The sequence below is a fragment of the Tachysurus vachellii genome, chromosome 17, assembly GCF_030014155.1.
Source record: "Tachysurus vachellii isolate PV-2020 chromosome 17, HZAU_Pvac_v1, whole genome shotgun sequence".
Classification (NCBI taxonomy): domain Eukaryota; kingdom Metazoa; phylum Chordata; class Actinopteri; order Siluriformes; family Bagridae; genus Tachysurus; species Tachysurus vachellii.
Window position 1 is genome coordinate 16,549,443 of NC_083476.1, and position 12,779 is coordinate 16,562,221.

General features: G+C 35.7%; 2 protein-coding genes across 2 annotated transcripts; one reads left to right on the forward strand and one right to left on the reverse strand.

Annotated features, from left to right (window-relative positions):
• Positions 1-3,548: 3,548 nt before the first annotated feature.
• On the reverse strand, positions 3,549-8,091 carry LOC132860294 (zinc finger matrin-type protein 2). Its single transcript, XM_060891455.1, has 6 exons — positions 7,948-8,091; positions 7,206-7,296; positions 6,928-7,051; positions 5,836-5,909; positions 5,589-5,734; positions 3,549-4,143 (listed from the first exon to the last, which is right to left on the reverse strand). Exons 1-6 carry the CDS (start codon positions 7,963-7,965, stop codon positions 4,000-4,002), a joined length of 597 nt encoding a protein of 198 aa, XP_060747438.1. The 5' UTR covers positions 7,966-8,091; the 3' UTR covers positions 3,549-3,999.
• Positions 8,092-8,336: 245 nt separating this feature from the next.
• On the forward strand, positions 8,337-12,560 carry slbp2 (stem-loop binding protein 2). The gene is made up of 8 exons (XM_060891084.1): positions 8,337-8,472; positions 8,551-8,682; positions 9,032-9,097; positions 9,192-9,275; positions 9,367-9,513; positions 9,824-9,988; positions 11,797-11,950; positions 12,044-12,560. Exons 1-8 carry the CDS (start codon positions 8,426-8,428, stop codon positions 12,212-12,214), a joined length of 966 nt encoding a protein of 321 aa, XP_060747067.1. The 5' UTR covers positions 8,337-8,425; the 3' UTR covers positions 12,215-12,560.
• Positions 12,561-12,779: the final 219 nt, after the last annotated feature.

Below are 12,779 nucleotides of genomic sequence, written 5' to 3' on the forward strand. Positions count from 1 at the left end.
AATAGGGGAAGTACAAGTGCTTTAGCGAGAAAGAAATTAACATGTTTCTGTTAACCTCCCTGCCCACACTGTTTCGCACAGAAATCTAGTTTTTTTTACTGTTCAATTTTATATCTATGAAGATAAACCTCTCTTAAACAAAAACATCTTCACATATACATAAATGACATAAACACTGTAGCGAGCATACACACAGAACAGGTAGCTATTTGTACATATATGGTAAATTATGAATCTTTAGTGTCTTCACCTACAATTCAAAAGAAAGTAAAAGTCAGTTTTATAGGTTTAAGGACCTTGTTTTAGTTCTGGAAAGTTCCTTATTCCTACTTTAACTGAAATGTGTAATCATTGTGTGGTGGCCAGTGGCAACTAGACACATTAAAACATGACATTTAATTACAAAACACTGATTTATTTCCTTATATAAATGTCCTATGTATTTTAATGAATGAATAATCACAGGTGATTGAAACCAAAAACATGGCGTATTATATTTCTTTATACCACAGCACTACTGGGTTCTTGATACTCTGAAGGTGTTAATGAAATTTCTAACAGCTTTGTGCAGGCTACAAAATAGCAGCTTTGTGCGGGCTACAAGACAAATCACACATTTATAATGATGCACAGTTCTGATATCGCTCGTATAACACGTAACCTATATGATGATTGATACGTTGAGATGTTCTGTAAGGAGATTAATATTTAACAGTTATGTAGAAGGAGTCTTCAGTGTCAAGCCTGTTGTTAGATTTCAGTCCTTAGGACAGAATGGTATAATAAACTGAACTGAAAAAAGTGAGGCTGGTGAAGAAACAGCTATTTATAACTGCTACACATAATAATAAACTGTTATAGACAATTAAACTGTGTTGTTCATTAGAACAGTTTGCATATTCCTGTCGTATAAGAGGGAAAACAATTCTCAGATAAGGGTGATAGGAAAATAAACAGCTCTGAAGTAGTGTCATGCCACCTAAACATTCATTATTTTCCAGTAACAGCACACCCACATCAACTTTTATTCCTCACTTAAAAACTAAAAATGTTATGCTATTAATCAGCATCAACTATCTTCAACTGCTCATAGTTTTACATTTAGAATACTATAGAAACAAATGTTGTTTAACACTTATTGTAAAGCTAGCCAAGCTCTCAGTCCTTTTACATTGTGCCATTAACATCCATATATTTTATCCATATGATTTTCATGCTATGTGTGGTTCTTTGGCTCCTATTATTAGATTTGAACTGGAAAATTCTATTCAAACCATACTCTTTCTAACGCTGCTACGATAAAATATCAAAATAACTATTGCAACTGATCAACAAAGACTTTCATATGCTAAAAATAATTTACACCCACACTTTGAAAATACGTGTTTTCAGTTTTTGTCCCCAAGACCTTTTATTTGTTAATGGAAATGGGTGAACTTTATGTGCAGCATTATTTATCATCATCTAGATTCATTCCTGGTGATAACATTTGCAGTTTGTGTATCCTCATATCTTTCAACCCTACAGCACTCACTACACAGTATGATTTTTTTCCATTTCCTGGCAGATGAAATGGATGCTGAGTGTAAATGGGGCGTAAGTGGCTGTATGTGACGTAACACAGGAGATTAAGACAAATCAAAGTCACAGACATGATTGGCCAATTTTTTCAACTCAGTGCTGATAACAAGCTGTTTATTTTTTCAAACCTAGAAATTGGATTATGCTTTTCTTTCGAATCAACTCTTTTATTCTTATACACATGATTGCAACAAATAAGAGTCTTCTAATATTGCACCAGTACTTGTTTATGTGTTCTCAGTAGTGACAGGTGTTTGGGATATGAGATGGTAGAGCTAAAAAGCAAATATATCAGTAACTTGGTGCATTAAATCATGAAGTCTTATCAATAACATAATAAAAATTATGTAATCTTTTTTGATGTAATCAAATTTGTAATCCTTTTGTATGAAAAAACCTTTATGGCTTTATTGTACATCCTTTTGTGTAATTTGTCCTTTGATTGAACGGTATGTGTTTAGTCCATTTAAGTTTGTCTCCAAATGTATTCTGGAAATGACACTGTATAAAATCCTCCTTGTTTACTTTGATGACACCCATGACAGTATTTCAGATGCACCTCAGTTAATGCTAATGACATGTTATGGATGTGTCAGTCAAGTGGGCTGAAAATATCAGCCCAAATAAAAAGCAACTCCAATATCACTTTGTGTAAAGACCTGACACGACTAACACTAGTAGGATGCATGAATCTATAGTCTGGGCTAGAAAAAAATCAGCCTGGCTTCTTCATACAATTCTACATATTTGTTAAAGATTGTTTGTGGTGCTGTTGTGTTTGATTTAACAATTTTATAACATTTGTCAACAGCAAATATTCTGATGGGAAAAAATTAAATATTATATTGACGTGTTGCCCAAATGGCCCATTTAGGCTAGAAAGCCCTGCTTCTGAGGCATGTCTCTAGCAGACGATTGCAAGGTTCCTGGATTAATCTAGTCTCAATGGCCTTTTTCCTGTTCTAAACACACAAAATGACCACATCATTATTTCTGCTCTACTTTCTAAACACATCAATGTTTTCATTCATTTAGTAGTAACTTGGTTACTTGCTTCACTTCATGACTATTTATGAGCAACAGAATAAGTAGCAACTGAAATATAGACTAAAACAATAAAAATCGTTGTACTTTTGATATAATCATATAATTTATATACTTTTGGTACACAAACACGACACCAAGTGGTGACATAGGAGTACTGTCGCAAATCAAACTCGGTGAAACTTGTAGATTAACTCATTTTTGGGCAAATTTTGTGTGTTCACAGTGTCAAATCATTTGGCTCAGTTCAGAGTCGAATCTTCAGCTCCCAAATTGGACAAAAAGATTTTGACCAGTAATCAGTCAACAACTACAGAGTTTCACCCAATCTTACTTTAGTTTCCATTTAACCAAATAACATTCCAAAAATACCTCGTCCATTAGCTCATCCAAAAACAGCTCAAAAATGGGAGTCGGCTCATCACAACACTTTCCTAAAAGAGCCGACTCTTTCACGAATGACACACTAGCTTTTAGGCAGTTTTCCACAACCTTTTTTCTTTCAGGCATGCTTCATATATACGGAATTTAAATCAATTGAAATTTACTAAAACATTGAATGAACAATAAATAAATAAATAAACAAAAAATAGTACAACAGTTTTGAGAGCAATGTAAATGTAATTAAAATGCCACATTTCATAATTAAATAAGAGAAAAATGACGGCAAACGTTCTACATATATTTAGTGGTAAAATATTTCATCCAAGTATGTTGTTACTTTTATAATACAAACTTTGATTACTGGTTTGAAATCTATGTAAGTTTTTTGTGTTCGACCCCTTGAGGAAATTTAAACTCTGTCTTTCACAATGTGTTTGTTAGTTCTCTGTTCATCTAAACATGGAAGAAAATAAGGATGTCTTGTACATCCTGTATTGTAATACTGATTTTCACTGAAATGAAATCAATCAGATGAAATCTGATAGCAATTAAATATTTATTCCAATAAAAAGGTTAAAAGGTTTTTAATGTCAAATGAAAAAAAAAGTCAACAAACATTCAAATCTTAAAAGAGGACCAAAAGCAGAGGAAAATAACAAAACAAAAACAAATACGTTTTATCCTTTAGCACCTACACACTTTACCTCATGTCAGTGAGATATTCATTAGTAGATCAGTTCCATATTGCTTTTGTTTACTGTGTAACTCCAAATCTATAGTAGACTGGACAAATGAATGGAATACTGTCACCAGACTTAGACAAGTACTAAAATGTCAAATAACCAAGGATGGCAAAATAAGTGGATTAGTTGTTGGCTTTGAATTCTCATTGTATTCTCATTGTGCATTTTTAAAAAAAAAAATGAGACCAGTCCTCAAGCTAAACAGAGCAGTGAGGCCTCAGCATTGGTACACGCAACACATTAATATTTAATGGCCCTTTTTGGAGGAACCGAATCCTGAGAATCCCATTACAGCAGCCATTTCATCATCATCTTCAAAATTAAGGTCTTCTTCTGCTTTTCGTTTCTTTTCTTTTAGCTTCTCCTTTTTGTACGCTTTTGCCTTTTCCTCCTGAAAACATACACGTACAACAATCCCATTTTAAAATGTATATTATGCACAGAAAAACTAAAGTATTATAGAACAGCAGAATGAAATACATTTGTTATATCATTCTCATGATTATATAATAGAAGTGATTAAAGTAGCACTCTTGACTTTTGCTCAACATAAAAACATCATTAATTCTTCAGTGCTCAGTGTTTGATTAGATTAAGGTTTAGATCTTTAGAATGTATGCTTTATATAGAGGGAAGAACTGTTGCGTCTCTAAGAATTAGTCAGCGTAGCTCAAAATAATCACATCTGTCCTTCCCCATTTCTGCAAATTAAAAAATCTAGTTAAGCATTTCTCAAAATGGTCTTTCTGGGAAGTGTGATCATTATTTACTCAGTCCCTAACCATAATTTGTCTGTCTATCAAATAATGCATAGTGCGTAATAAAGTAATAGTGAAGACCTCTCTCTTCATTATAGAGTCTCAGTCAATACATTCACAGCATTTGGCAGAGGCCCTTATCCAGAGCGACATACAAAAGTGTTTTTAACTCTGGTTCACTGGGTTACAGACTACATTTCATGAAGAAGATACTTTCATTTCAATACTAACATGAAACATTAGAACGGAGGGAAAAAAAATGAAACAAACACATTGTTGATGAGAGATGACAGAGAAGAATGGCCAGAGTGATTCGAGCTGACAGCAGCATAAATATCCATGCTTTATATAAATGATGAGCAGAAAAGCATCTCATGTACAACCTATCAAACAGACAGGCTACAGAAGACGACCACATGGGGTTCAACGCCTGTCAAGCAAGAACGGGAATATGAGGCTCGCAGACTCGCTCTAACTGAACAGATGAAGACTGTAAAACGATCAGGTTTTGTAGATTGTTTGATTACATAATGAATCAAAAAATGCATAACCAACATAGAACAGCCAGATGTTCTATAAAGTAACCAGCAGGTGTTCTTACTACCTGCTTTCATCGTATTGCTTAGCAGCATGTGGCACAACTAGCAGGAGATTTCTTGCAGCTAAAATGAAACATCATGGAGGGAAATTTGGTGTTCGTGTACAAAATTCAGCAGTGCATATATGCATTATATCATATGAGATGAAGGAGAAGCCGTATGTTCTTTGCCATGGTTTAGGTGCTTGTTACTGTCTTCACTTCCATTGGTAGTTGCTGCAAGAAATCGTTCCATATTTACATAAAGTTAAACTTTTCTCAACATTGTCTCGTTGCTGTTTACATCCACATCTTGCTACCCATGGTCGCTTTCGCTCATATCACCAGATCTCTGTGTCTCTTTGTCACTGCTATATCTATACGTAGCATTACAGTTACAAACTTACTATGATGTGATTTTCTCGTAGCTCAGAATGTTTCCTTCTTAAACCAAACCAACAACCCTCCTGATGTGTGAATAAGCTTGATCCCATAACCCACCTCTTCTCGCAATTCCTTCATTCGCTCTTCAAAATCGTACTCCTTTTGTTTTTCTTCCAGTTTCTTTTTGTTCACTTCAAAACGTTTTTTAACTTGGTCCAATGAGGAGCGTTCCACTCTCATTGACATTCCCAGGTTCCTCTGGTCTGTACAAGAAGAAAGAAGCGAACTTTAATGTGTGTTACCTACTGCATATGGTAAATAAAAATAAAATTTTTAAAAATGGTAATAAAAGGTGAATACTCACGCTTCTTGCCATTGATGTGATCCAGAAAGTTGATGGAGTCTTTCACAACACAATCACAAACATTGCAGTAGTACCTAAAGGGAAAAAGTACAGCATCACTGTATTATGCAGACGCATACGCTATTGTACAGCATACAGACGTACTAATGAAACATAAAAAGTAAAGTTACAGAGTGAGCCCTGTCCACAGAGAGGGTTATGGTGAGAGGCTGTTTAATATCAGCCTCTGTGTAAACAGATCACAAGTGAACAGGGTGTGAATGGGATGCAACTTGTGATCCGATCACTCAACTTGCTGAAGTAGTGTAAAACCCACATGGAAAAATTGGGCAACCTATTAAAACGGCATTGAAGCCACTAATGTGTTGCTAGGGTTGATGTTTGTCAGAATTGAGTTTTAAACTGTCCAATCAGTGTGTTGATCCACTTAGAAGGTTCATTTGTTTTTGTCACCACTCTGTGGTATAAATGACCAGTCTCAATATAAACATGTATATATGCAAAGTTCCCTCTCATGTACATGTTGCTGTTCTCAACATTGCTAGACACGTTACTACATCAACGTGGGATGTTTGTAAATGAATTGTTTTAGTCATTATTACAGCTATTCTAATTTATGATGTCAAATGTAATGAGTCAAATTCATCACCTTTAAGAAAATTTATTAAAATACTGCATGATGTCACAGTTTATAATCATGGTCTTTGATGAAATGATGCACAGGGTTTGGAAAGCGGCCGATTTTGTTCAGAAAGCATGCAAATAAATTTCCTGACATGAACTTGAAAAATGATGACTAGCCAAACTAATGGCACACTTATTGAATCCTCACTATCTAACAGTATTTTGGGGTTTGTAGCCTCATGCACTGTGTACAAGTGGTATGCACATTGTAATGACATTTTTGTCATTTTACCCACGCCTTCAGAGAAATCCCTGTTTTCTAGTGGTGTGTATATAACAGTCAAATAAGCAGTAAATAACTAAACTAAAATGGTTTGATGTGGAGTTTGGAGATGCAGTGTGACAATGTGAAAAAGGACATGTAGGTCTGCAGATATTTGGTTCAGCAGATGTTCATCAGGGACCTACCCTCCCATCTCAGCCTGTGGCGTGGTCTTTGTGATGACGATGGTCTTTCCAAGCTTAGACTCCAAATCCACCTTGTAGTCTCTGTGCCGGAGGAGCTCTCGTTTGACTGGGGGTACGGGTTTGCCTAGGGAAGCGAATACAGAAATAAATGAATCAATTAAACACAAACGTCATTAGTCTTGCCAAGGAATGTTATTGTCAACAATTGATGATGCCGTAATACACTACACCAACTAGTTTACATTAAGAGCTTACACACTCTATCATAATGTACTCACCATCTTTTTTCTCTCTTTCCTCTGTGATCCGCTTTTGAGCCAATTGTTCATACTCATCCTTGTCCCACTTGCGCCGAAAATCGTTCTTTGCCTATTAAAAACATGAAAAATTTTCTTTTCAGTTCAGACTTTTCCATAGAATTATACATAGGATTATACATATTCATAACCTAAAAAACCTCTTTTTATAGCGTAACTCATTAAAAGAAATAAGCAAATAATGTGATTCCTTTCACGTGAAAAATGCGAATGCAATTGATAAATAAACAAACCAGTTTTGGTTCTTAATATGCAATATATGAATCAATGCGTCACTGCGAACCGGCTCGGAATCGAAACTGAATCGAATCGTTTGTCGAATCGAATGTCTATGAAAACGATTAGATAAATAAACAATACTGAATATTGTTCTCAAAAGAAATGCGAACGTACAAACAGTCTAATGCATAAATATTAACAAAAGAATCCTGTGATTTAAAGCTTAGTAAGGAATCAGGGGACACATTGTTCTGTATTTAAATAATAATAATAATAATAATAATAATAATAATAATAATAAGCACTCTGCTAATGTTAGCAATGTGTGTTGTGTTCGAATTAATAGCCAAAGCTTGTAACATACATCTTATTCAAATGCATACTTTTAATTTAGCAACAATTACATCCTTAAAATAAAGCCACGTTTTTAATCAACCAACACTCCTGTTTAGAAATCAACTTTAAAAACCAAAATAATTCTTACACCACTGCCGGACGCCATGTTGCACAGCTAATCTTCTTCCGGTGATGTAAACAGGAACCGTTACGTATACCTTTACACTTCAAAATAAAAGCTCTGCTAGAAACTCACGGTAACACGTGACTTAAACCGGAGCAAATTTAAAAAAAAGGTTTTGTTTGTTTTTTATTTACGATAAATACATAAGGTCTTGAGGACAATTTTAAAACGCTAACACGTTGAGAGTGTATCCTCATTGAATAAATAATCTTTACCTTTTCCCTTGAAATTACTCAATCACAAACAAGAACAATTTCCAAGCAACATTAAGTTTTGTATGAGCTCAGAATAACACCAGAATAAATGGACGACAACAGAAAAACATAAATCTCACAGTAATTGATGGCATTTGCTGGCCTATTTGTGTAGCTCCGCCCTGCACCACCTGGTGCTGATTTAAAGGTCTTTCCAACTACGAGGCCTAATATGTGGTTAAGTCAGCATGACAACACACATTGAAACCCTACTTCAAAGTCCTTTGGAATCAAGGTCCAACTCTATACTTTATGTTCCTGTTAAGAGTTTAACTGAAATTCTTAATTGGTTTTTATTTTTCTTGCATTTTAGGGGGTTGTCTTTCCCCCCATGGCCCAACCCTGAGCTACCACAAGACATGAAGCTCAGGCTGCCGCTTCCCCCTGGAAGCCCAGAGCCCTGGCTTCTCCCAGGCTGCAGCTCGGTATATGACAGCCTGGTCAGGTAAGAAGGTAAAGATCTCCGCCTTAAGCCAGCGGTGTCCAATCTTATCCAGAAAGGGCCAGTGTTGGTGCAGGTTTTCATTCTAACCAAGCAGAAGCCACACCAGAGTCTACTAAAAGCCAAGAACAACTGATTAAACACGTAGAATCAAATGTAGCTTCTGCTTGGTTGGAATGAAAACCTGCACCCACACCGGAACCTTTTGTGGATAAGATTGAACATCGCTGCCTTAAGCGACAAGATCAAATTTATGTTACTCTTTCACCACAAGTTTGGTGGTTTGTGCTCTGGGAAGGTTTAGTATCGGCCCGTATGGTGGCCCTGTTTATCTTTCTGTTCAATTTTGTAGCTCTAGGACGCCCCAGTCCCCTATGAGCGGAGACCAGAATACCGCTACTGTGAACAAAGCTCGCAGGTCTAATCTTCAGCTCTGCAGTTGTTTATTTTGAAGCCCAAATTCATGTGTACTTTGTTTCTGAATTAATTTTTATGGGGGGTGCTCTATTTAGATCCTCTATTCTTGAGAGGTGCATCCTGAAGATTTCTACAGCTAATGTTGCTGTTGGGACGGAGGATCTAGATGAGCTCAAGAGGTCAGGTGCACGGTTCCTACAGTGTGTTAGTGATAATGAATGAAATGTTTCTTGATTAGTCTCTTAATAATTTAAATTTTCTTTTTTCTAGCTCCCCAACAAGGCTCCGATGGCGTTCTCAAAATGTGGACCCATCGTTTTTTGAGACAAATGAGTCTGTGTTAAAGCGAAGACAAAAGCAGATTCAGTATGGAAAGAACACTTGTGGTTACCAGAACTATGTGAAGCAGGTGCCAAAGTAGGAAGGACTTTTTTATTTATTTATTTATTTATTTATTTAAATCTACCTATAGGAGGGGGGGTGTGTGTATGGTGCCTTTTTTTTTTTTTTTTTTTGTGTGTGAACTGAAATAGAATATGAAATATAAGCATTTTTACTATTTACATTTATGGCATTTGGCAGTCACCCTTGAATGGGTAATGGAATTGGGATTAAGGTATCAAAATTAAGTGCTTCCATCAGCAAGTGTGGGGGTGGTGGTGGTTTTTTTTTAAATCTATTTAGAGCTGGTGTAGATTGACATTGACGTGTACACTGTACTTTTCAGGCGTTTTCGCATCCCTGGGTTTCACCCATCCACTCCCAACAAATATCGCAAATATAGCCGAAGATCTTGGGACATGCAAGTCCGTCTTTGGCGGCGAGCTCTGCATGCGTGGGACCCACCTTTGACTTCTCAAGAAAATGAAGGAAATGATCCAGTTGATCAACTGTATGTATGTTTGCTAAAGATATGTGATGGATTTTAGTAATTTTTAGCCTGGAAAGCCTTGTTTTGGCAATTGGCAAATTTCAATATAAAAATCCGCCATATCTGCAGATTCTGAAATACACTAACCAACCCATCAGGCACCAGCAGTGATACTGCAACCCCTGGCAATAAATATGGAATCAACACACTTTGAAGAAATCCCCTCAGATTTTTTTACTTTATAGCAAACAATAGCTTTTGTTCAATAGCTTAACATTATGGCTTCATGAAACGCTTTCACAAAATCACTACGTTTTGTAATTAATTTTTTTATTGTTTTTTTTTTTTCCCCCCCAGATCAATTATAGGCGAAAGTATGGAATCAACAACAAAATTACAATTAGTACTTTGTTGCTTCTCCTCAACTTTTATGACTGCCTGAATTCTTTGAGGCATAGACTTCACTAATGAAAAACGATATTCCCCATCAAACTTGTTCCAACTTTCTTGAATAGCAGTTGATTGATCAGCTTTACAGGATGGAGCCTTATTATGGACCAGTTTTTTTTTAATTTCCACCATAGATTTTCAATTGGATTGAGAAGGGACTGTCTTGCTGGCCATGTCATTGAGTTGATTTGCCTTTACTGATAAAAGCTTGAAAAACAACTTCTTCACCAAATCTATTTTCTACTGATGGGATAAGTGTCCTATATTTCAATGTACACCTGTGCATTGACTGTTCAGGTAATGATTTCATAAATGAGTTGGGAAATTTGATTGCTTTTCGTAGGCAGTCATCTTTATACGTTTCGTTAGAATGGCACCAGACAAAAGTTCCCACATCATCATCTTGGCCAATGCAGATTTGTGATGCATCACCAAATAGCACTTTCATCCAATCCTCCACACTCCTTGATTGCTTCATCTTGGCCCTCTGTCACCTTGTTTTCTTCTGTTTTGATGTTTAGAGCTGGTATTCGTTTAGCTTTTATATTTAAATCTCATTTCATTCAGCTGGTTTCTTACAGTTCTGTCACAAACATCGACTCCTGTTTCTGCCCATTTGTTTTTTTTTGTGGATTTTCTGTCTTCAATTCATATTTGAGTTTTCTGTCCTGATGCTTTGACATCTTCCTTGGTCTACCTGTACATTTACCTTTTTATAATCTTCCCATTCAGTTTACACTTGCACAAATTTTAGACACAACTGACTGGGAGCAACCAACTTCTTTGGCCACACTTTGTGTTGTAATTCCTTGTTGAATTAGTTTTATAATATTTTACAGTTTCAACTGACAACTCTTTATTTGGATCAATGTTTCCTTTTAATAAGCCAAGTCCAACAGCTCGTTAAGATGTGTAATCACTCCCTTTTAACTAAATTAACTAATTAGTATTTTTAGACTGGTATTTGTTTTAGAAATGGAAATAAAAATTCTATTTTCCTATACTTAATTGAAAAAAAAAAAACATTCCATTAATTAATGTTAAGCTATTGATCAAAACCTTTTTTTTTTTTTTTTTTTTTTTTTTTTTTTTTTTTAAATATAATCTAAAGTCTGAGTGAGTTTCTTCCAAGCCTGTTAATTTCATATTTTTTGCCAGGGGTTGTATGAGCTAGGCATGTTTGTCTAGGAAGTCGAATATTAAAAGTTTGAAAAAAAAGTTTAAATTTTAAACTTTGTAATATTTGAATTTTGTTCATTAAAATACTATAAGTGAATTGTATATCTTTTAGTACAGGTACTACTAATTAGATAATCAGCGTTAATTTTAAGTTTGTGTACTAATTATATTTTTAATGGCTTGCATGCACTTGCCCTTAGGCAGGGTTTGCTTGAGCAAATGAACACTGACCTTGGTGAAGAAGGAAAAAGAGAAAAGGCAAGGAAGGTTGAAACCGCTGACCCCAACATTTCTGTACTTGCTCAACCCAGTGAGGGCTCAACCAATGGATTCTTGAAACCTCTCATGTCTCAAGTAAGTGGAACAAGATTTGATCTTTTGTAACTTTCAAGCAGTGTCTCGGACATGTTTTTCACCTTCCTCTTTTGTTTTCTTTTTTCTGTGCAGCCTGAATTAATAGGCCAGCAAGGACCATCTTCCGGACTGGGCTACACATTTAATAGTCACTTAACTGCTGAGGAGAATGTTTTGGGATGGTTGAGGTTTCTCCTGGAGACTGACAACACGTGCAGTGAAACTGCCTTGCAGAGTGAACAGCCACTCTGGAGATTTTACTGACTTACCCTGATTTCTACAGACCATGTCTGAAACCATGTTTTCCAGGGAAATGTGTACCTTTTTGTCTTGTATCACAAGCTGTTGCATGCACAGAGCACATTAGCGGTGGTTAAGCATCAAAGGGCATCTTTGTAACATGGATTCATAATTAACCAGCACAGCATGTTTTCACTATTCTATGTTCATTGATGTTTGTTTGTTTGTTTGTCACAATTGTATTTTCAATTTCAGAGCCTTTTGTCTCACTCTACAATCCTGCCCCTAAAAGCACTTTGTTTTGCTGTTCTCTTTTTCAATCCAGACCCTTGGTTTCCACTTTTTTTTTGACTTAGTTGCTGGTAATTCTTACAATTCTTTTGTACCTTGCATATTTTTGTACATCTTTAAGTAGTGGAAAACAAACCTAATAAAGATATGATACATGTTTGACCTTGTCATTAATGAATATAACCAGGGCACCATGAGTACCTAACACTCAGACTTTTAAACTGTGCTGTAACTGCATTTTGTACTTGGTTAATATTTCACTTGACCAAACTTGTACCTAGTTTTTATACAATTTGAA